Here is a 25,265-nt window from a genome sequence, read left to right as displayed (position 1 = left end):
AGTGGGTTCAATGAAGGAGAACAGACCTCACAAGATCACAGTTTTATTTATCTTCAAAAACAGCTTCTTGATGCATCTGGAAACAGAGCTCAAAGCTGGAGATGAATCAGCTAGAGCAATGGAAGTAAATTAACAAGCCATCCATGCACTGAGTGTTTCTTCTTTCCTCGCCTTATTTCACTCTCTAAGTGTTTAAACAGCACTCTGCATTTAATTATTAGTTATCTTTAATCTCTGGCTCTCTTCTTGCCTGACTTTGCTGTCTGATTGTTGGGGTCTTCTCTGTTTTACCTCACAAAATAAATCGAGGACTGTTGTTGTGATTTGGAGCTATATAGGTAAGATTGAATTAAGTAGTTAAATGGCCTTTAATTAAGTATATGTCTAGCTCTGCTTTTTGTAGACAAGGAGACAAATTTTATCGTTGATCTTTCCCCCTGCCAGCATCTCCCTGAGTCCCGACACCGTCTCATTTGCCAGTTGGCATCCCTGTTTGTTTTCATGCCATCCCGTCGGGTCTCCGCCCGGCTCTTCCAGACCTTCCATCCTCATCACCTTCCAGCAGACTAGTCAGTTTGTAGGCCCAAATCCCTACCAGCATAATGGGCACAATGGACCCTATTCTGGCCCACTAAGCTCTCTGGACTTGCTGCTCCCATCGAGCATACCTCACTTCCTGATAGAGGAGAGTGCTTGGACAGACAGATTCTAGCCAACATTCGTGTGATAACCAGTGTGTGTGTATGTGTGCTGTTTATGAACACACACGCATGCAAACGCGAACACACGCCCTCGGGCCCTTGGAGGGTTTATCCGCACACATTGTTCTGTGAGCCGGTTGTGCTATGGGGAAGATTTTAGCTGTCACACCGCATGCTCACTTGGGTTTGATGATGGGCTGAAGATGAGGCAAGGGGTGGGCAAATGATAGGTCTTTGGGTGCAAGTTTAATCAGCAAACCAGTCTGATAACCCAATTATGGTTGGAGCCAAATGAATCGGCAGAACCTCAAACGCCTTTGCCAAAAAGGCAGAGTGAAAATACGGGCTGAAAGGACGGGACTCTTGATGCCGTTAAAGGTGAAACAAGCTCCCACACTCCGTCCATTTAAAATTACAGACAAAAGAGAAAGAAGGAAATCCTCCTTAGATGGGAATGTTTGGGTTAGGTCTATTCACTAATGGTCCGACTGCAAACCTAAACATCTCGTTTATCCCAGGCATGTTTGTCCTGCTCCAGATGACTGAGGATAAACCAACCACAGACAGAAAGTGAAAGTAAAGCCTCGATTTTTTTAAGCAAATTTAAGACTAATCACATGGTTTCTTTTCCCAGAAAACAGTTCAGTGGCCTGGTATTTATGTATGTATGGCTGTGAAAGTTGTCCCTCCATAAACATAAAAAAATGACCCAGCTGACCTGGACAAGCACTTGAAAACTTTTAACACTTTGAATTAACTGCTGAAAAACATCCAAACATTTTCAGCTGCTCCACAACTCATCCCGAGTAGCTCCAAGCCTCTGCGCGGCTTCCAGATTTTTTTCTTTGTGTGATATCGGACCAAACATTCAAGAGTTTAATTTCAAATCAATACAGCATATAAGCTCATGATACATTTCTTTTTATTGCTGACATAAATAAAGCAACAAAGCTTAAAAATTGTGAGATATTTCTTTAGCTTCTCCTTCATTAACTGTCTGGCTGAAATAATTTACTGTTTTGTCAATTTGCTCTACTTTCCAAAACCCTGAAGATTTTTAGTTCACAAGTGATTTCAGTGCATCTTTGATTCTTTTGGTTTTTATACCTGAAACAAGTTTCTTTGCAAACTTACATTTTTATTTTGGGTAAAGAAACAAAGTGTTTTCAGATATTTTATCAGTTTCCCTTGTGATATAAACATAAAACAGCTTCTTTCGCTATTCATACTTTAGGTATAAAATATTACAGCCAAACTATCATTGAATGTAAGTTAATTAAATGGTAGCCAAAGTTTACTGATTCTGGTTTGCAGTGAAGCTCGCTGCATCAAACTTTCTAATATTTCCTGGTGGAGCTGGATTGTTAGTTTTCAACACACTGTATGGTTTTCATACTCCATAAGACAGATTCCTACAGCTCCGCTCTACAATTGACTCCTCTGGGTTTGGTGATGGCTGCCATTACACACAAACTGTTCTCTGTTTTCACCCAGGTGCTTACCCCACCAGTAAATACCCTATTACTGGTCAGCGGACGATGCCATAAATTTGTGGAGTTTCCTCAGCTGTTGTCCAGGAAGTGAGCAACTTCCTATTTGTTATTTAAATGCAAACTACTATGAATCTCTACAAGAAAGACTAAAACATGAGGTAAAAGTTTCAGAATAGGTTTTTACAGCTGTATATATGGTTTACAGCCTTTTATCCCCTGGTCTTAGAAACTTTAATTAAGTGGTATAACTGGAGCTAAAGCAACATTACACTCCCATGCGTCCACCCTGAAAGTTAGCCCACAATGATGCCAACTGCTCAGAGCAAACAGCACATGTAATTGGCATGCACAACTCATCTAAACCTTTAAAACCTCTAAACCACTGCGCAAGTATTGTAGATAATCAGGTTTGGCTTAAAAACTAATTACAGTAATCAGTGTTGAATTATCTGGTAGGTCGAGACAAATGGAAAATGAAAGAAGAGGAATTTTGTGCTTAAATACTTCAGTTCACTGCAGTATTGCAGTTGCAATAAGCTAAAGTGGATAACAGTAATCCTGTTCTGAGAAAATAGTCTCAACTACACCCCTTTCTCATGATACCATCTTATTTTGACCTTTGTGCTACATTACATTTTAAAGATAAATTATCACAGTGGCGTGTCGGCATCAGTTAACCCCTTAACATTGTGTGTCATATTTAATGCATACAGCTTTTTTGCCAGTTTTTGGGACTTCGACATCATCGGTGTGAATTTTCCCCCTGAAAAACCTAAATAAATTGCACAATACATTTTTAAGCAATTGGAAGAAAAAAAAAACAAATATAGAAATATAGCAAATATAATACAAATTAAATGTCATATATGAAAATTGAAATGTGATTTATTTTTAAACAATAAAAAAAATAAAGTTAAATATACACTATTTTAAAAAACCAAACAAATTTTCTGGCAATTATTTCATGATTCAGGCTTTAAAGGGTTAAAAAAAGAGTAAAAAGAAAAGGTTAAAGGTTAAAAAGCATTCAAAGATAAAAAACATGGGTGAAAATCATACAAACTGTAAGCAACAAATGAATCCTGTTGTATCAGCAAAAACAAGACAAGTTATACCAATCAAACATCCCAAAACTAAAGGTGGATTAGCTACGAGTGGAAAAAATGTCAGCTTTCCTGTTTTATTTAGGAGAGTGTTTCATGAATTTGACCATTTTAACAAGTTTCTGTTTAAATTATAAGTAAATTTGCAGAATTGTTTTTTTTTTTAGTAATAAATGTGTTTTCCACACTGCTGTGTTAAGTGAACATGAGGAGTTTAGGTTGCAAACACCTAACTGCGTTAATATTGAGTATCAGTTCAAACAAATGAATGTTGATTTTTTTCTTAATCTCATTGTTGGCATCACAAAGGAAATGCTGTCCCGTCGCGGCAGATGGCCCCGCCCCTCCCTGGGCCAGGTTCTGTTGGAGGTTTCTTCCTGTTTAAAGGGAGTTTTTCCTTCCCACTGTCACCAGGTGCCCTTGCTCAAAGGGAGTTGTCTTAATGTTGGGATTTTCTCTCTATTACTGTAGGCTTTTTACCTTACAATATAAAGTGCCTTGAGGTGACTTTTGTTGTGATGTGGTGCTACATAAATGAACTTTAATTGAATTGAACTGAATTTAAGAGAAGGCAAAAACTTTTGAGCTGAGGTCCATTAAAGTAGGGACCTCAGCTTAAACGTGCTTAAACGTGCTGACTTCAGATGCAAACATTGCGCCTATAGAAGTAATCTAGTATTCACTTCTGTTCTTTGAATCTGGTTTCATAACATTTTTGCTGAATTGTGTCATAGAAACTGTCACTAAAGCTTCTGAAAGTCTGGATTACAGACCAACCTAAAGGTCCAACCACCTCATCCAAATCATATCTGCTCTAATGACGGCTGAGATATCCAAGAATGCACTTTTTTCCGCTCTCTTTGGGATGCCAAACAAGTCTAAAGCTTGATCAAAACAAGACATCACTCCAAATCTGGCCTCAGCGCTGTCCACTTGGTCATATCGAATGATCCAAAACGCTAGAAACAGCCAGACTTTTACTTTGAAGGAATTTTCAATTCCCCTTTACAGAGGCTCTTAATTATGTGAATAAGAAGTTGAGGAATTAAGTGAGTCCTCATGGTTTAGATTCCTTCTTTCCTTACAACATACCAGAAAGTTGCAGAAGAAGGGAACGAGAATGTTTTACACTTGGAGATAAAAGCAAACAACTCAAATCCAGTCAAGCCTGTCACACGTCTCCACATGGATTATAAAAAACCTTATTTTCCTTAACTTCAAACACATAATATGTCCATATGTCTACGCTGCTCTTCCAGGGAGTGCAGGAGCTTCCTCCCCTCCCTCCCTGTTTCTCAGCAGCATCTACCCTTACTGCACAACGAGATCACTTCTGATTGGATCAGTTCCAAACTGCCTTTCTGTACAATTAATTCATTAGTTCTAATTAAATGTCACATTTTCATCTCGTTTTGAATCGTTGACTAGTGTCAGTACATTTCATCATAGTTTTCGTGACGTGGGTTGCCACTGGCGGGGCAGCTCTAGTAGGTGTGATGCGTCGGTGGTCGAGCGTGTTCGTCCATAGGCCGTTTGCTGTTCTTTGTTTGGTTAAGCTTTTGAATTGTTCGGCTTGCCTCAGATTAAAAGTGTGCATGACAAAAAGCTGAGGCGCATCCTTGTGCGAAGACGAGCTTCATCCAGCTGTGTTTAGTTAGGCTGGGATTGAGATTCCTGCAGAGCTCTCTGCTAATGTGCATATTTTCTATATTAGAGCGTATCTGTGTGTGTCTCCATCAGCAGTGTGGGACATATCTCCTCCACGTATCTCCTCTCTGCTCCTTCAAAACAAGAGCCCTAAGAGGAGAAACAACAGCAGAGGACCCTCTACTCCCATGCGATACCATCTGACGCCCACCCAAAGTGCAGCGAGGAGTCAGCGAGGTCTAAATCAAAGCAGCAAGAGCAACATATTTGCTTTTAATCGTGCTTATTTTAAAGCAGTACTCAATGTATGAGACACGCAGTGCGAGCGGATTAAGAAATACCACACACATGCTCAGACATAATTGCATGTTCTGTATTTCTGGGTGACATATTTCGTCTTGCCCTTTAAATTGATGAGCTTCTGCATGTTTAACAGGGTCTCACTGAGTTTATGCTTAACAAGAAGGGCACGGCAGCTCTGAGAATAAAATGTCATAAATGACAGTTTGCATTTATGTGGAATTGTCATAAAACAACTTTGCTGTCATCACTTTAAATCACAAGAGCCTATAAAATCAGTAATAATCAGGTTTGCACATTCCTGCACGTGTTGACCTTTGTTTGAGTGTGTTTGTGTGCTTAGACTTAGATCGCCCAGGTATTTAATTCCTACTTTGTACAGAAAAGGGAGCAGTGAGGATAAACTACAGAGATCTGGCCTCTGGATCTTTTACTCAACACTTATTTTTTATTCAGTTTAATTCTTTAATTTTGTTTGAGTTAAATAAATAGGATTGCAGCTAGTATTAGACATATAAAATGAAAGTTTAATGTCTTAAAAACTAGAAAAAAATGTAACTTTTTGGGACTAAGAAGTATATGTATCCAATGAGACACATTAGAAGTAATGTACGAATAATTTTGCACTTTAGTCGTGTTGTGATGATTATTTCAGGTTTGCTGTTTAGATTGTGATTCGTCCATATAAGCAGTGTTGGGACTAACGCGTTATTAAGTAACGCGTTACAGTAACTACGTTATTATTGTGGTAACGAGCACGGTAACTAGTTATTATGCCAAAATCAGGAACGCGTTACTCGTTACTGGGATTTAGATAGGGTTGTTACTCGTTACTTCGTGTGGTGGCTATCGCGGAGCTTCCACAGATTCAGTAACATTAGCAAGTGGTGGAGGCCAGCAGGTGGATGAAGGAAAAGGGACGCAGAAGGAAAAGAGACCCGAGGCGGCTGCCGGTCCAAGTGTGAACTGAACTTCAGGTAAGAAGTTATGACCTGCAGTCTCTCTGGGTCAGATATGAACCAAGTTTAGGTGGAGTTTATTTTCGTAATTCTGACTTTTTCCGTACTGCGTGCTAGCTAGCATGACGGAGTTTCTATACAGCTGGGTGGTGCTATGAAGTTAATGATGTTGAACTTTATTTTGTTAATAAGTTATTAGAGTTGCCAACCGTCCCGTCTGGTATTCAGAGAAAATATTACGCGTTTCTTATTGAGGTGAAAAGGAACAGTTTGTCCCGTAATTCAGCTACAATGAAAAAGACACAAAGCTGGAGTTGTTCTGTGTCTTTGCTGCACAGCTGCCTCTTCTTCTTTCATTCTCCCCCCTCCCTCTCCCGTTTCTACTTCAATCATGAAACTGATCATTGATCAGCTGATCGGCTCTCTTGTTTGTTTATCGCTCACTTTGCGCCGAAAGAGGAAACCAGCGGATGTCGCGCTAAACAACAGCAGCACGTTTAAGCTTGATCAGCTGTTGTTAGAATTTATTTAATATTAATTTCTAGTATCAGCTGATGTTTGCTGGAGCCACAGCTGCAAAGCTGCTGGTCATGATGTCGGTTTGGTTATCTGGTGAGAGGGAAACATGAAGATGAAACCAGGAGATGTCCTTACTGAACCATCAGAGCTGAACAGGTGATGGAGAAACAGGTTTACCTTTTAGGTGACATGAATGAGTTGAAGGGAAGTTATGAACTGTTTCTGAGAGACAAATAACACCAGGATCCTTTTTTAGGTAGCTGACAGCTGGTAACTGTGCAGGGGCGGGTCTAGCAAAGTGTTGCCAGGGGGCCAGGTAGGGCATTAACAGGGAAAGGGGGGCACAAAGAAATACTTTTCTTTCTTATTCTCATTTAAAATGTCTCGCTTTTAAAAAATAATTATCTGAATCTTTCAACAAACGATTGATAGATTGATGCATATATACCATCAAAACAGTGTACATCACTGTCACAACAGTGTTTATTTTCATTCAAAGGCTTTATGATTTTTCCTATAATGGTGGGCCGGTCTCTAGTCAAAATGCCCGGGCCAATTTTCTGTCCCAGTCCAGCTCTGTATGCGGCTCATCTGCAGTCTGGTGTTGCCTACATCTTCCTATTCAGAAGGCAGAATTTCCGAGTTCTGAGTACAATCGAAAGCACCACGACTGCAGTTTTTGTGTTGGATGTAAAAGGCGCACATGACGCTGTGACGTAGGCTAGAATCATGGCAGCAGTCAATGACGGTCCAGGTGTGGGATTTCTCTCGTGGAAATATGCACATTATCTTTTCCTTTCTATTGGTAGGTGGCACAGTGCACTGTGGCAAGTAAGCAAGCTAGAAGACTGGCAATCTTGCTGGGTATCCAGTTACGGAAGCAACACATTAACAAGAGAATTCTGAGTAAAACCAAAGTTACTTTCCCTAGTAACTAGTTACTTTGAAAGTAACGAGTAACTTGAAGTAACTGAGTTACTTTTGAGAGAAGTAACTAGTAATGTAACTAAGTTACTATTTTAAAGTAACTTACCCAACACTGCATATAAGTAACGTGGTTTCCAGTGTTTGGGTAAAGATTTGCCTTATAGCAGACTGCAACTGAGACTCCTGTAGCTTCGGTCAGTGTTCAGGTTAAGAGTTTATCTCCTGCTATCACAGTGCTCCTGTGACTGTGCGACTAATGGGGCACAAAAACACAACACATTATTTTGTCTAATAAATAACGTTAATATTGAGTAGAAGTGTTGTTAACACTCAGGGCAGTCTTCTGTTTTTGCTTTTGTAATACATTTTGATAAAATAAAGTTGTATTAAGTTGGTGTAAAATGTATTAAAAATGACGTATGACTCCTTTACTTTCAGGGGCGATCGTGGCTCAAGAGTTGGGAGTTCGCCTTGTAATCGGAAGGTTGCCGGTTCGAGCCCCGGCTTGGACAGTCTCAGTCGTTGTGTCCTTGGCTACAATGTAGCTTGCCATCACCAGTGTGTGAATGTGTGGATGACTGGATATGTAAAGCGCTTTGGGGTCCTTAGGGACTAGTAAAGCGCTATATAAATACAGGCCATTTACCATATACTACACTGGGTTCTTCTCTTTTATCTTTTTTGCACACATAAGCAACTTAATAAAACTCAACTCTTCATTCGGCATTACTTCATTTAAAACCAGCTTCTGTAACTTTAAGCTCGACCAAACACAACTTATGTACACACAATATAACTCTGCTGCACTTGATTTTCTAATCAACACTAATGTGAATGTCGTTAAACTTCATACGATACTGGAACACATGAACGTTTTCCATCTGGAAGGCTGTATATTTTGCAGAACTAGCAAGTGTAACAATCTTAAGTTTTGGTTAAAAATACTTTGCTTTGCTGCTTCTTTATTACTTTAGCTGTATACACATTCTGCTATCAGGACCAGTGACAGGTGCACCGCCTTGCACACGAACACTTCAGTATACCCACTCTTACACCTGTCATAACTCAGCTTTAACAGGAAGCAGAATTAAATACACATACACACAAAATAAGTCTTAGATAAAATGATATAAAACAATTTTTAAAAAAAGCATCAGTTATTGTGTGTTTAGTAGAAAATGCCAAAACTGTATCACCACATGTTATCAGATGAGCCCTTCTGAACTAAACAAACTCCCTTTTCCGAGGAAAATCCCCCACACACTAAATGTAGACTTGTTGTAAATTTCACTTCCTGAACATGCCATATGAGGGCAGTAGAGTGCACTGAGATAATGCACTTTGATAAAGAAGGTCTTTAAACCTTGTGTCCAAGTCTGTCTTTAAGATTTAACACGAAACAACAATAATAAAATATTCAAAGTCTGAAGAAGATGAGAAGATGAAGAAGGAGTGACAGAAAACAGGCTGCAGAGGTCAGGGAAGTAACTTTTCTGAACACACACATGAAAACACACACACGCACGCACACTTGTCTCTTTGTGTCTGTGAGTCTGTGATCCTGGTGCCCCTGACCTTCTGCTCTTTTCTAGTCTTTGTGGTGGCTATGACCTTTGACCTTTTTTAGAGTAAAGGCTGCCTCTTCTTGGGGAGTGGAGGGGCTATGAGTGTCAGGTGTTCGTGTGTTTGAATAAAGTGATTCAAGGCGAGGCGCAGGTTCAAAGCTCTCATTTCAACTCCGACTGACAGACGAGTAAGGCGGGGTTTTGTACGTTGAGATATTCTTGACAATGGGAGCCAAAATGGCCCCTTTACCACTATTTTACAAGTGTGTGTGTGTGTGTGTGTGTGTGTGTGTAAGATGAAGCCTAAACAAAACCCACCAGCATGCTTTAACTGGTGGACTTCCTGAAGGGGGAACCTGATAAAATATCAGACTGGGGCCCAGGAGCATGTGTGTGTGGGAAGATGTTTGTATGACAGGCCACTGCTGATAAGTTGGTCCTGAACATCACCATATATGTCGCACACACACATAGCAATACCTGAGATTTAAGCACGCGTGCACCACTATTAGCTACACTTGTTCACAAGCCCTCAGTCAGGGACGTGCACGCAAACTTAATAATCTCCAGATTGAACGATAAGGAACAGAAAAGCGAGAGATCAAAGTTATCGAAAGGAAACAAAAATCTCAAGTTGCTGAGATCTTTGTATCCTCTCTTTATCAAACAGTGAACACCACTGTCGTTACCCTTTCTTTTTTAACCTCTGATGACACCATCTCTCTGTGGCAGTGACAGAAAACTTAATCCATTTTGAAACTGTTATTTCTCTGCCAATTCCTCCTCCTTTGTTTAGGGATTACGAACAAACAGTCTGAGCAGTGTGTCCTTATCTTTTCTGAAGGTAAAGGCCTCAGGGAGCCTTTCATCGAGCGGCCTCATAGGGGATTCATCCTACCGTGACACACATCTACTATCCCTATGCCTTCATCTCACTTTAGCCGAGGTAGACGCTCTACCTTCCTCTACATTCATCCTTTATCCCTGCCCCCTTTTTGTTGTCTGTCTCCATGCGAGACAGAGAGTGTGTCTGTTTCTTTTCTCCTGAACAGAGTTTCAAATTTGGCGCAGTCTGTCAGGACTGACAGACACTGAAAGACAAATTCATTTGAACCAACTTGAAGAAAAAAAATTTGCATGTTAGAGGCTTCAAATAAGCACCTTTGCCAGCCTTGGCAAGCCAACAGCATAAAAAAACAAATACATCCATCATTTAAAGTTGCACCATGCCCATCCTTAAAACTGATAACTGGAATCAGCTGTTAATAACCGCAGATAAAAGGATAACGATTGAGAAACAATAACGTATCTGCCAACCTTTTCTAGGCCATCAATTGAAGGGCTTATCAAGCAAGTGTGCAGCCCTTACGATCAGCTTACACTACCGTTAGTAACATTTACAAGATGCTCACAGGAAAATATCCAAAATAGGAGCATCTGCACTGGGAAGGTACTTCTTGAGAACCTCTAACACTATGCAATAGTTGCTACATGTACAACCAATTCACTTAAAGACCAAGACCGAACTAACCAGCATGATTATGGCACAAGTCAAACACATATGTACTTGAGTCAATGCTGAGGTCTCACCTCATTAGGTTAGATCGTGTCAAACGCGAGGCGGTTTCATATGTCAGTTACTAACAGTCTGTCGGTATGTGGGAGTCGAATCTTCTCAAAATTGTCCAGGCCTTAAACCTCATGTGTGTTCTCACTAGTCGTAGTAAATCCATAAAAATAAGGATTTATGGAAATACTGAATAAAAACTTGCTTCCTTGAAATAGACTACATTTACAGTTCAGAATTTAATATTACATAAAATAAACTATATACAAAGTGTCTTCAAGCTTCTTGCTTGAAACCATTCATACTACACAGAGTAATTAAGCAATAAACAATTAAACTGAAATGTTTTTCATGGTTTTCTCTTTCTACTATAGAAATGTCGTTTTTTTAAAACAGTTACAGTTAAAAAACTGGACAGTCTGGGCAATGAGCTACCAGAACCTCGTCTGTCATTTTAAATATTTATGTCTTTTTATTTATTGATTCCCTGTTGTGGGTATGAAACCTCAAAGAATGATAAGTTTGTTTAGCTTTAGGGGGGGGGGGGGGGGGTGTATGTTAGTAAAGTCACCTCATCTCATGCTGTCATGCTGATGCAAGAATGAATATCTCAGCTTGTGCTGCATCACTTCTGAGCATCAGTCTCTTTGCAAGACTCCTCATTTAAGCTAAATAACCCAATCACCCGGCTGCAGGTAGGAGGTGGCTGGACCTGACTGTAGCACCAGTGAGACGCCTTCAATAGCATCAGCCTCTGCAGTCTTTCTCTTGAGTGAGCCACTCACATATTGCAGCTGACAGTGTGAAGAGCTTCACTCCAGCACGACACAGAAAATGTTGAGCTGACCCCTCTGGACCCTCGGCAAAATCAGGAAGTCTTTTCCCCTCCGTCTCTGTTTCTGATCAGCACAGATAAAGGCCTGACAAAATTAAATAAAACACATGCTTCCTGATCTTTCTTTAATTTGAAAAGCCCAACCAAACCATCCTGTCGTCCCCAGGGCTGCCCTTTGACCCTCGAGGTTCATCCAGTTGGAGAGGATGTTTTTGGACTTAATAGATCCATGTTAAATCCACCGAACAAAAAACATCACGGAAACATGTGAACACAAGATTTCAAACACTTCTGCTCTGTATCCTCTCAGAGCCTCAGGACTTTTTAAGTGGAAGAAAAACTGAAGCCGTCGCGCAAATCTAATGAAACTAAAAACTAAAACATCAGTGTGTTATGTAATGCCACATATAAAAGCCTCTTTATCCTTTCTAAGTTTGCGAAGCTGACAGGGAAGACATATTTGGTTGGTTTTTTTGTACTTGTTTTTCTTTATTACCAGATGTCTGCTACATGCCACATTTATTTGCTGATGATTATTCTATTGATATTTTTACGCCCAGGCATGCTGGCTCTGCCCACCGTTCCAGGTAAAGTGCCCTCAAGTGCTGTTCGCACAGATGTGGGTAGGTATGAGCCAAAAAAATTGTCATGGGAAAACACGAACAACAAATGCAAGTATCACAAATATTTAAAAGGTCAACGACTGATATACACCCAACACATTTTTTTAATGAGACGCTGTACATCACACGTTCTAAAACGAGTGATTTACTGAATGAGGGGAACTTCCAAAGACTTACAGAAAGAAAAAAGAGATAACCAAACTAATTTTATTAATAAAGTCAGTGTAAAGTTTTTGTCTTTCTGGATGTTTGGAGGGAGAAATTGGGGAAAGTGCAGGAATAATAACCTCATATTAAAGCAGTTCGATCATTTAGTCTTCATCGTTTGTGTAAAATAAGAAGCCATTCATGTTGTCATAGTTTAGATGCCATGGCTCTAAAGCCATCAAAACTTGGCCAAACTTACATGTAGCTAGGTAACATGATTAGCACTTGGGTGACTGAATCCCAAATATAATAACAGTCAGCGTTTTAATAATAATTTGCTGCTGCAAATCTGGAACTTCCCACACTGCAGACTACATTTAAGTGGGGCTTACTTAGTCAAGAAGATAGTTACACTTAATCAAAAATAAGCAGTTTCACCTCTACTGAACAACAGGTGAAAACATAAAAGAAACTCAACAATAACAAGCTAAGGAAAATTTAAAAAAAGATTGCTCTACTTCATCTGTTTCACCACTTTGAGCACTTATGCTACCACTGAACAGAGCCACGCTAAACCTATGCATTTCCCTCATTTCCACCAGCTCTTCTTAGCTGTAGCTTCACATATATTATAAGAGATTCTACTGGTCTCTATATTCAACTCCCAACATGTGCCACAGCACAGCAAAAAACCACCAAAGAATTGCAGTAGTGCTGCGCTCTGGTGTTTCTAATCACTGTCTGCATATCTGTGTTCAAACTGTAGTTTTTTGAATAGTTTCTCATAGATAAAATGCAAATAAAACCTCATCTAGCAAACCTCTCAGTTATAAGGTGATGCTGGCAACTTTTCCATTTTCTCGTGTTAATTTCAAAGTTTTAGGAATCATAAAAAAATGTAATGAAACTGAAAACTTGTCCTTTTGGCCTGGTTTTCATATGCTGTGTCACATATGTCACACTTTAAAATACAATGGGTTAGAGGATGTAATTTAACCGCTGTCATGTTTCTGCTTGTTAGTAATATAAACACTGTACGGTATGTTTACAGTCCATTTATTAGCACAAGTATAACTGTATTGTAATGAATTGTATCTAGTTTGCACAAATGCAACTCAGTCCAACCCAGTATCACGGCACAGCGTGTAATAGACGCTGGTCCACCACCGTGTAGATGTCAAGCTTTGCCTCTCCAAAGCGTGAAACGGACATGCATGCTCAAGTTACAGTATCAGCAGGGGGAGGTAATACAAAGAAGGTATGAAGTACCTCCCAGGCTCCTTCTACGCTGGAAACAATTAAGCTTGGTGACTGATATGTATTTACATGTAAATGTGTTTTTGATGTCTCTTTAAATGTTTTCCCATGATTCTTCTCATGTTGGCTTCAAATAAAATATCCTCCTCTGGTGGTCGATCGGCCGATGTGTCTATTACCGCACGTCTAGTCTCTTCCGAAATCTTTTTCTTTTTTAAGTAACTGACCAAGAGTTATTAACTCCAGTCCAACATAAACAGCTCAGCTCTGCTCGTGAAGGCGGATCAATGTAGCGACACCAGCAGTAACATTGCAAACGTGGACATCACTATGCCGCTATGGTGTAGGTGGGATGTATGTGGATTCAATGAGGTGCTGTAAGCTAACACTACATCAGATGCAGCGTGCTGATGTGCAGCAGCTGTGGGCAAACTAAGGCAGCTTAAAGAGCAACTGATAAGAGATCGATGCATGGAAGAGTGATGGTTCGTGGTATGTTGTGCTTTTTCTCCACTATCAAAGTATCTGATAAATAGAGAGTGCTGCTTTTTCTTTGTGAGATGAACTCCTGATAAACCCCCTCATTTGTTCCGGTTCTTAGACGTCCTTGTGTGCAGATAGGAAATTTAAGAAAAACATAAAAGTTCCCCTTAAGGGTTCAAGAGCACATCTGCACAAAACATACGCGACAACATTTAAACGTTGTCAGTTACCCTCAGCTATCTTTGATTCATATCAGCACATCCATTTTTTTACTATGTTAATAAAAGCTGACAAAGTTTCCAGCAGAAACAGCTCCGGGATGATAAACGCAATTCACGTCCGGCTGAAATCCTGACAGCGCCGGCTGACTGTTTCTCGTCCAAAGCAAACTTATCAAGAGGAAATCAGAGGAAGATATTTGACAGACTGTAGAAACATCTCACTGCTGTGTGTCTGGAGAGGCAGGGCTGTGACAGGAACTCGGGGAGAAGCCATTAAAGTGGGATTTACAAGGTAAAGAGCATTAGAGATGTCTTCAGGAGGATTTAGGGGGGCCTGCGAGGCTGCAGATGCAAGATAGCAGAACTTCCACTCGTCTTTAATATCGGGAAAGATCTTAAAACCCAATTAAAGATAATGATCTGTGAAATATTGAATATCTTTTTACTTGTCTGAATGTTTACATCATGTATGAGCGTGACGACGATCGATGCTGGGATACTGTTTTTAGAGTCCCACTGAGGCGGGAGTGTACTTAAACTCAAAACTGAGTCACAGTTCTGTGCAAAAGTCTTGAGCCAGCCCTCATTTCTTTATATTTTATTGGTCTAATGTGAACTTTAAAAACAACTTACTGATCACCAATAATTAAGTAATCCAGTTTATCTATTTTTCTGTTGTACTTGACTTTCAACATTCAACAGTATTTTTTGTTGTTTTTATTTTTCTGGACCATTAATGAAACCTGAAGGAATTCATCTGTCATTTCTAACCCAACGGCTCCCAAACTTTTTGTGCTTTAATTGAATTTAAACAATTCGTGGCTACAATAATAATAATTATATTTTACATTAAAAACACAATTTTAATTGTGGATGTTGCACATATTCCTCGATTAACCATTACAGAAACATTCAAAATCGATTACTAGTACAGTTAATTTAGGGCAGCTGTCACATAAACATTGCGTTTAGTTAGTGGTCTAATCATTTGTTAGACACTGTATACATGTACATACATAAATAACATTCACTGAAGGCAAAAACATAAATATGCTCCCTTAATTCCTTTATAGAGAAACAACCTTGAAAGCAAACAGCTAATGTTTAGGTCTGTGAGCACTGGTTTGCTTTAAGTTTAGAAACAGAGATTTAAAAACTTTCCTTTGTGGCATAACTCGAGTCTCCTTTAAACCTCGCTTTGTGTTCAACGCTTCAGCTGACAGAACCCAGTCGGGCGTCCGTTAACGGCCGTTATCGGGAGCATGCCTGAGCTCTCTGAGCTCTAACTACAAAAGTAAAACTGAAAAGAGACAAATGAGCACCTTCCCGCTCAAACGGCTCCCAACAGTAACAGTTAAAGACACAGCGGCTGTGTCATTTAGGCTTATCAGAGGGGCTGAGCAGAGGTAGGTGGCATTACCTGAGCTGTATCATTTACCTACATTTACCTACGGGTAAGGCGACACTCGTCACCATGTTATTTACCTAAAGTGGTGTACAGTTAGCAGGCAGTAAGTGTAGGGCTGCTGTGTCAGACAGTAATTGCTGTTTGGATAAAGGCTGAAAGAGACCGAGCTCACAGTTAGTCTGGCTTTAGTCAGGACGTCTAAGCAGGGATTTAATTTTGGAAATGATCTAATAATAATTTGCTGTTTTATTGAAGAGCACGATTCACTGATTTACATAAGAAAAACAGGGCTATTTTAGATAAGCAGCAACAACCAAATCCTGTTTATTTATACTAAAAGGATTTTTGCTGCGTTTCACTATTTAATATTTGGATTATGCTCACTGATTTGCACTCACACTCACACCTGTGGACAATTTAGACTCACCGATTAACCCAACACGACTACATCTATGTCTTTGGGCTGTGGGAGGAAGCAAGAGTACCTGGAGACGACCTCTGCAGAAGAGGATGGATGGATGGATTTATGGATTTTTGGATGGATAGATCGACTGTTTTTTTCATGCTTCATTTAAAGGGTAATACCGGTGGCCTCACCCATCAACAACCCAGTTTGTAGCCCGAGAGGGAAAAATCCAAGGATAAATAGGATTTTTCTGAGGAATAAAAAAACATTTAAAAGAATGACACTTTCACTTCGTTCTAGTGCACTTTCAGTTACTGATTTGGAACAAAGTAAAGCTCAAAGAGCAGTGACAAGAGTGTAAGATTTAAAAAGCAGGGTAAAATAGTGTGTAATCCTCAAACAGCGCTCATAGGCGTGGTTCTGCTGTTTTCTAAGCAGTTCATTTCAATGTTAACCACAAAAAAAACCAAAAAAAAAACAATTGGCAGAAAACTGTCGCAAACATGAGTAAATCAGTTTGTGCTCTTCATTTAAATATTCCCTGTTTCATAAAATGAGAACTCTCAGAAATATATATGTAACAGGCTCCCATTTCTTACATTAATCTTATGACTTCGCTCTCTTTGTGTACTGTTTTTTTTTAACGCCGGCACTCGGTCGATTCTGACTCAAAAGCAACATTTAAAACTATGGCTGATGTTTTATTGCTGTAGCAACTGTGATTTACTCATTTTTAAATCTTGCTAATAAAGCAGCAGTTTGTATTGGAAGCATTAATATCGCCACCTTCTGTTGTTTTAGAGAGTTTGTGTTTGTTTGCAGCACTCGCCCGTCTGGCCCGATGATGCTGAAGCTTTTTTAAAACCTCGTACAGTAATTTATTAGAGACCAGCAGGATCACACTGACATTTAAAAGTTTCCTCTTAAATTCCAGCCATAAATCAGAGGAGTCAGCCGCTCTTTTGCTCGATACTGAAGTGCAAACAGATGACGGGTGATATATACTGTGCGTATGTGTCATCACCACTAATCAGTGAGCTGATTCCATCATATTCTGCCAGCCTTTGTTTGGATGTTATTGTTAATTTCATGGTAGCGGTGATGAGAAAATAAGTTCCTCGCCCGGAGCCACATGCTGTTTTGTGTTTACTCGTTGATTCGTCTTCTGGAGAAACCACATTTACAGCTATTGATGAGAACTGTCGGAGCTTGCATTACACAGTCTGATACAGGCGTCGCTTTGATACGTGTCAAATAGCGATAATGTTTCTGGGTGTTAATGTATGTAGCTGTACGATGGAGAGAGATAAGGCCTGGAACTGAAGCCTCGAGGTAATTATTCCTTAATTAAATGAAGGTAATGTACTTGTTTCCTCAGAGTAAAAACCATAATTAACTGAAACTTCAAAGAGGATCAGTGCAGTTATCAGTACAATAAACTCCTCTGTGTGACTGTAAAGCTGCCAGATAACAAAATTAAGATTAAGTAAGATAACGACGATGACTCTAGATGAATAAAGGAGTGTTTAATAGTTCCTAACATCGAGTGAACAACTGTGAAACTTGAAGTTGTTTTTTTCTTTTTGCAAAACTGTGCCAGAGTCTGCAGCCAGCCCTCATTTTGGATGCATAAACATATAGAAATGCAGTAGAGAAAAGGGAAAAAACACAGGCTCTACAATTTTAACAAGCTTGAAAGACAATATTTGGTGTGACCACCTTTATTCTTTAACACAGTCTGAGCTGTCTTAGGCATCTTATAATTTCTGATGATACTTTGATGTGTTCGTATTCCACCGATTTTAGAAAGACATACATCTTTCTCTAGAAGGAAAGTACAGAGAAATGTACATGTACATGAGCAACTTTAAAACTACTTTGTTTTTAATAATAAAAATTTAAATATCTACTAATAAGAGTTTAGCTGAACTAAGAACTTCTTAGATCCATCAACTATCTGAGAAACTGGGTTCAACACAGACTTTGCTACCAAGTTGAAGACTTTCAACAAGTTTCTCAGGTGTTGTTATTGGACTTAAACAAGTGAAGAGGACATGAAATGGAAAGCATTTCCCCAAACTCCAGAGGAGAGTACACAGTTGAAAACTTGTGAAATACTCACCCTGCTTCCTTTCTCTGGAAAGCACCTGCACCCTCTGCTGCAGTCCAAGCCGTCACATGGTTCATCAAACTTGCCACCCTGAAGAAATAAAAAGGTGACAAATTAGAAAGAAATTCTGGGAAATGCATGAGATATGCGATAGCTGTTCCAGATCAAACTTTCAGGTGTTTATCCAAAGTGGGCGAGACATCCTCTCCCTCCTTTTAGTGGAACTGTGGGGTATAAAAGTATGACACTGAACACGCCGCTGCAAGAGCACCACTTCAAACACCTTGATAAAAATATGGCAACAATCAAACACAGCAACGCAATGAGTCACACCGACAATATCTGCTGCTGCTGCAGCTGCCAGACACTGACAAATTTGATGTAATTTTAAAAAGGTCAAAAGTTGTTAAGGTGGATTTAGAGAAGGCAGAGGTGCTTATTGATGAAGTGCAGGAATTTCTTTTATGTATTCTCCAAACACAATGTGTGCCATCACGTTCTGTATGGTGTTTATTATCCAGTTGCACTGTTGCACTTGTGACAAGTCCAAAACCGAACCAAGACTGCAGAACCAGTGATGGGGAAACCCTTCACCCTGCAGGGCGCCATCATAATGTCATTGTGACCGGTTTGCTTTCTCAGCCAGAGACGAGGCTTCATATTTGGCAAATAAGAGAGTCTGTATTAGTGAATAAATGAAAGCTTTATGGATGAATCTAATCGTAATCCAACTTTGTTATTCGCTTAAATAACAAAACGTACCAATCGGCATGTTAAAGGCTTGGCTCATAAAGCTTCCTGAATTTATGCTGAATTGGGAGGATTCAAAGGTTCTCACAACATGAAATGCAAAGTGTGGTCGATGTTTTTAAAGAAGCGCGGCTCTGCATTTATCAGTTTTGCATGACTAATTATACTCCATAACTAACAGCCCATCATAATCAGAGTGGACTGCTTTTTCAAAGCATGACAAGGACACTGTGTGATACAGCTTCACACAACCTTTTTCTGATGGCCACCGAGCATTAAAGAAGGCCAGACTGTACTCTCTGTGACCTCAAACCTGAAAGTAACCCAACGTGACCGCAACTGTAATACAAACCAGCTTTAACCTCTTAAGCCCCGACGTCTAACCCATCTCCTGCCTTTTGCCCCAGTATCTGGGGGCGTTGGGGGTTAAGAGATTAAACCAGCATTCAAGTTACAATCTGAGATCTGATCTAATGTCAGCGTACAAATAAGCCTGAAACACTTTCAGTGAGAGAAACTTCCGATTCAACAGTTATTATTACTATTATTGCGCCATGTGACGGCACGCTAGGGTTGTGCTGATTCTCGGGATTGAGGATGAGAGGAGTTTGCCGATTTTTTATAACATTTGTTGGGTATTTTTCATTATTATTATGATTATTTTTTATCATGTGTATTAGGTAGTGATGGTATCAGTTGAGAGCTCACATGGTCAGGTTAAGTAGAAGAACTATCATACAACTAGCATGCAACTAAAAGTGCTGTTCATGGTTCTGAAACAGCAGCAGAGAGAAGCACATGTCAGCATAACTCAGCCAGTAAGAGAAGCAGCATGCTCACACAGAGTTCATACAGTAATGATGTCTGATGTGTGTGCATTGACTTCTTCCAAATGAGTTTTGTGTTTTCTCATTTATCTGCACTCAACACAGGTTCAGTGTGCGTGACATTCGGCTACTGAAGCTCTAAAACACTCCTCTGGTGATCTGCATTTACAGGAGCTTTTCTATATGAGATTCGGTCCTTATGGAAATTTTTTTAAATTATAATAGATAAAGTTTCATTTTAATGTTCAAGCAGCGGCCTCAACAAGCAATCTCACTTTAAAGTAGACCTTTTGTGTAAATTTCTAAATGACATATTTTTATTCTTGGAGTGCCCTAGAGTAGCTTTGCATGATTCACAGTTCAAACTGATCCCTCTTTATCTTATCTCGGTGCCTCGATGCAGTCCATTCTCTCTCTGAAACAAGCTGTTTTAGCTCCTGTCTCCTGAGACAACTTTCCTCTGATTGGCTGATGGTGTAGCTGGTGTGCCTAGGATGTCTTAAAGCTGTCTGAAACTGATCATTCAGAGCAGTCTAAAGCCTTTCAGGTCACAGGGATTACTTGTAATATGTAATATGAACATCCACTACTGGAACGGATTTCAAGCTCAAGAATATGAATCCTACATGAACTTACAAAAACTGAAACAAAGATCATGCAATACGAAACGCTGATAAACATCTTTTACTGCTTATAAATACTGAAGGAAAAGACGTTCAGATGCAGATTTACCTTCTAGAAAGGTGTAACTTCAACTCTTCAGTCATACACTTTGATTTTATTATATCTGTTACATATTAATGGTAAAAAATGAATTTGGTTTATATGTTGTAGTATCTGGAGAAATTTGCAGAAAAGCTCATAAAGTTTTATTCTTGACTTTAACTGTCTGACTTTTTGGGTCATCATCAGTCAAGACCCCAACCTTAACTCTTACTCTAATCCCATCCAATAAGAATATGTCACTTTCTATTTCTAGATTGCCTTGTCAAGGAACACAGATAACTTTTGCTCATGAAAAACTGTTCAGTTTTCCCAAAAAAGTCCAGTTTGCCTTTCTTCAAAATAAAGGGTTAGGGTTTTCAGTTGTAATGATGTGGACCTCAGAGGCAAGTTTATTTTTTATTCAGAGGGCCAAAAACTAAAAAAATCTTCACTACATGTCAGTTTGTTGGCACTGAACAACAATGCATCAGATGATAGAGACTCCCCGGTCATCACAGGCCTGAACATGTCTATTTTGCAGCTTATAAACTCCAAGTGAACTGCAGATTAACCTTTTGGGTTCCATTCCTGAGATATCTATGGAACATCACACGGCTCTTTTGGAGTTTATAGGCCACCCAGAGAGAGACAGCGAGAGAGAGAGAGAACCTTTATAAGCTGACCCATGAGTCTTAAACTACACGAGGCTCTGTAAACTTCAAAAAACCCAAACACATCCATCCGTGCTTATGGATCCGATGATGAGATAGACGAAATCTGCGAGTGCTCGTATGGATCTCTGAATTTATTGATGATGCCTGAAATTTTGTCACCTGCTCAAATAAAGTGTTGCAGTCTTGATTGTTTCTGTGTGAACCCAAGAAAAAATGCTCTATATGAAACAGCTGTTTGAACCTCTCTCCAGGGTCAAACTCGAGGGTCTTGGCTGACATTTCACTGACTGCTCATGAAGAGGAGAGACGGATAGAAAGACGTCAGTTGCCATCTGACGAAGATGAAGAGGACAGATGTGGATGAGGATATGTTGTGATGAGGTTTGAAAGTTTGCAGGGTGGAGCTTATGTGTTTTCTGTATTAGATCATATGACCCCAGACTGTGAGAGCAATAATCAAGGTTGAGGTTCGCTCAAAAGTTCCAATCCAAATGGCTTTAAAATTTCTTTGAGTATAAAACTAGAGAGATTCCTGGAATTAGGCATTTTTTTCTAGAAGACAAAGTTTATAAATATTTTTAGCAAAGAATATTAATAGAGAAGGACAGACCAAAGAATACTATTGGCAACTTCACCTGCTACAAGTACTACAACTGCTGCTGCTGCATTGTGTGATTGTAGAGAAAAAAAAGTAGAGGAAATTTTACAACAATGAGAAAGTGAGCTTGGCACAGAGTAGGGAGAGAGAAAGAGAGAAGGAGGGGAAAGGTCATTGGTGCTGGTCATGCTTTTATTCCCTCTGATCTCCTCTATTGGTCTAATCACAATGACAGAAGGAGGGCAACAGAGAGGGAAACAAGAGAGGGAGAAAAAAGGGAGAAAGAGAAAGTAGGAATGGGGGGAGACCAAAAAAAAAAAAATAGGGAGGGTGCTCAGATTGAACCTTTGGCAAAGAGGCTAAAGAGACAAGAAGCTAAAAATAGAAGCACAGCAAGTGATTTGGAGCATTTTTCCTAATCACAATGAAATCTTTAAAAGATTTTTTTAAAGGAAAAGAGGCAAGGATGATGGGAAATCTATGGAATTAGAAAATAATAGCAAAAGAAAGAAAAGCAAAGGAGAGACTTCAGATTTGATGCTGATTAATAGTCTGTGCATCTCAGTTCTCAGATTTCAACTTTTGATTTGGGTCTGTTATCCTTCTTTTGTTAAACCACAAATTCTTCCTGGTGTATTGTCGAATGAGAGAGCACTGATTCAGATTCTCTTTGTCCCCGGGATCCTCACTTCTGGGCTCTAATCCAGGTTCCACCTGAGCAGGGCGGAGATGTGCTTGGGCACTGGTGCTTGTTCACTTCCCTCTGTCCACACCCAGACTTTAAAGATGAGGGATGATATGTGCAAACAGATGCTAAGCTGCAGATCAGCGGGGGAAAAAACTCAAGAGTAGAAGCCGAGTGATGTAACGGTGAACGCGGAGAGACAAAACATAGTCACGTGCACGCGGCAAAGAACTACTGTTAACAGGAACACGTGAGTACATTTGGACAAGCAGACACAGGTATTACACTGTACTGCTAATCCCAACACCCTAAAGCTCAAACATAAATGTCAAAGGAGACCTTTAAACATGACAGAACAGTCAAATTTTCCTCTCTATGAAACTCAGCACACACACACTTACAGAGCTACAGACAGCTAAGATTATCTCATAGAAAAGGTGAAGATATCAGGACAATGAGCTTCACAATGTGAATGCTACTTGATCATCTCTTGTGTTCTCTCGTGTGTTTAAGGCGTGCTGAGCACTTTCTGCTGCTGGACAACATAAAAGCAAAAAATGTGAAGTGAAGACAGAAGCAAGCTTTCTTGTGTTACAGGGTTAAAATTAACTCTCAAGTAACTCAAACATTTCTCACAGACTTAGACTTTTCGACAAATGAGAGCATGTTTCACAGTGAGTCTGTAGAGAATGAACTCTAACTTCAGCATCTTGGTCCATATGTTGCAGTTCCTGGTAAGAACAACTTCTTAACTCAAAAATCTCCGGGACAGTCCAGGAAGGTAAACTTAGACTACATCCAACTGTAGGGGAAACAAATTGGTAACAAGGACACTGATACAAAGGCAGCTAGGCAAGTAAAACAGAAAGAAGGGAAACATAACATGAGAAGCTGGTGTGTTTAAAAACTACTGGCCCACCTACACAGTCCTCCTACAGGAGCTGCAGGGCTATGAAAACTCAGTCCCTGAATCTCCCAGAGGGCGGTTTTTGTGCTACTGTTAATCCCAGGGGAGATTTGGACATTACATAGTCTGTGACTTTGTGTTGGACTTGCTTGAATCGTCCATTAGTGGAAAACATGTACTCCCAGTAATCAGGTTTCATTAGGGATGGGTATCGAAACCCGGTTCTTGTTGAGAACAGGTTCCCACTGTTTCAATTCCTTGGAATTGTTTGCCATTTTTGCAAATATTCCCTTATCAATTCCAGTCGCCCCGAATGATGTCACCACGTTGCGGAGCGTCATTTACCTGGCAGGAAACACGGCGCCTAAGCGGCTCAAACGCTCAAAAGTTTGGTTTTACTTTACGAGAACGGATGACAACAGGGCAGCTTGCAATACTTGCAAAGTAGATGTTTCATTTAAGGGAGGAAACACTACGAATATGCAAAAGCATTTGCTCACAAAACACGCGATGACCTTAAATGAATGTCGTGTTTTTAATTCCGCTCCGGACTCGTGAATCTCAACCCAGCAGCAGCGTTTGCACGTCCTCTCCCGTTAATGCGGCAGGTAAATAATCAACTAACAGTGCATATTATGTTAGCGCGATCTGCCTTATTACAAAACCTGCTATTACTGTGCATTTAGGTGACCATGATGAGAGAGACAGAGTCTGGATCAGATGCTGGCAGTTCTCGCTGCAGTCTACCGGTAGCGTCTCCTTTCAGGCCAGGATAGACGAATGTCACCGAGCAGTGACTAAGTTTGTGGTCAAAGGCTTGCACCCATTTGCCACAGCAGATGTCCCGATTTTCAGTAAGTGAATGTGTTTAATTGTAGGCAGGGACATTACTGGATATTCTTGTGTAATTGCTACAGAATAATTTATGTTATACTTTGTTATTGCTACAGAAGAATATTTATTTTATTATTTTACATTTACAATGTTTTTTCCTGGGGACCCTGTGACACCCCATTGAAGAACCGTAGGCTGTGGATCTCTTAAGATCTCACTGTTGAGTTTGTAAGGCCATGTTACTCCTAAATTTCTATCTTGTTCAAAGAGAAGATATAAAACAAAGTTCTAAGCTAATCGACCTTAGTGTTCTCCTTTTTTAAAAAGAATCGATAAGGGAATCGATAAAGAATCGAATCGTTAAACAGAATCGAAAATGGAATCGGAATCGTGAAAATCTTATCAATACCCATCCCTAGGTTTCATTGTAATCGTATAGAGTATATGAGCTCTCTAAATTCTTTTCAGCATCAAGTAAATGTGCAACATGTGCTCACTGTATATTAAACAAAGTTTAAGTTGTTTGGCATGCTATGCGCCCAATTAAATACATGGCTGCCTTCATTTTTCTGACCCAGGTGCAGCAGAAGTGCATCCTTGAAAGTAGGCTTACTAGTGGTCAAGTGTCAGGTCTAGAACCCCTCCAACGGTCGAGTGTCAGATCCAACATCTGCCACGATACACAACAAGCTCACTCCAGACAAAAGCCTGAAACTTTCAATTTGCAAATGTTTACTCGCAAAAGACTGTTAAACATGTTTATTCATGATCATCTACGTGGATCCAACACTGTGTGTTTACTTCTACTCTGACTTATATTCACTTAATAATCTTGAGTGTTTACCCACAGTATACTTTCCAAACACGTTTAATGTATGTGTATGTCTGACAGGGGGTCTTTACTTTCATGCTCTTCATAGACCTGAGAGGCACATCTCGTGGGTAGGGGCTGATGTCTGGACTTGCCTTTTCATTCCTATAGAATCTGCTGATGTTATCCAGAAGAAAGTTGAG

At 39.8% G+C, this 25,265-nt stretch overlaps 1 protein-coding gene across 3 annotated transcripts in view; it reads right to left on the bottom strand.

Annotated features, from left to right (window-relative positions):
* The window catches only part of col4a6 (collagen, type IV, alpha 6), a 144,902-nt gene that overhangs the window by 41,583 nt on the left and 78,054 nt on the right, over nucleotides 1-25,265 (bottom strand). For all 3 annotated transcript variants that reach the window (XM_082528136.1, XM_082528138.1, XM_082528137.1), the window contains exon 4: nucleotides 18,284-18,361. In XM_082528136.1, coding sequence (XP_082384262.1) covers nucleotides 18,284-18,361 — 78 coding nt within the window. The remainder of the gene's footprint in view (nucleotides 1-18,283; nucleotides 18,362-25,265) is intronic.

Source organism: Aulonocara stuartgranti, assembly GCF_965226115.1.
Source record: "Aulonocara stuartgranti genome assembly, chromosome: 3".
NCBI classification, from domain to species: domain Eukaryota; kingdom Metazoa; phylum Chordata; class Actinopteri; order Cichliformes; family Cichlidae; genus Aulonocara; species Aulonocara stuartgranti.
Note: the sequence above shows the minus strand (reverse complement) of the source record. Positions and strands in the feature narration are given on the sequence as shown.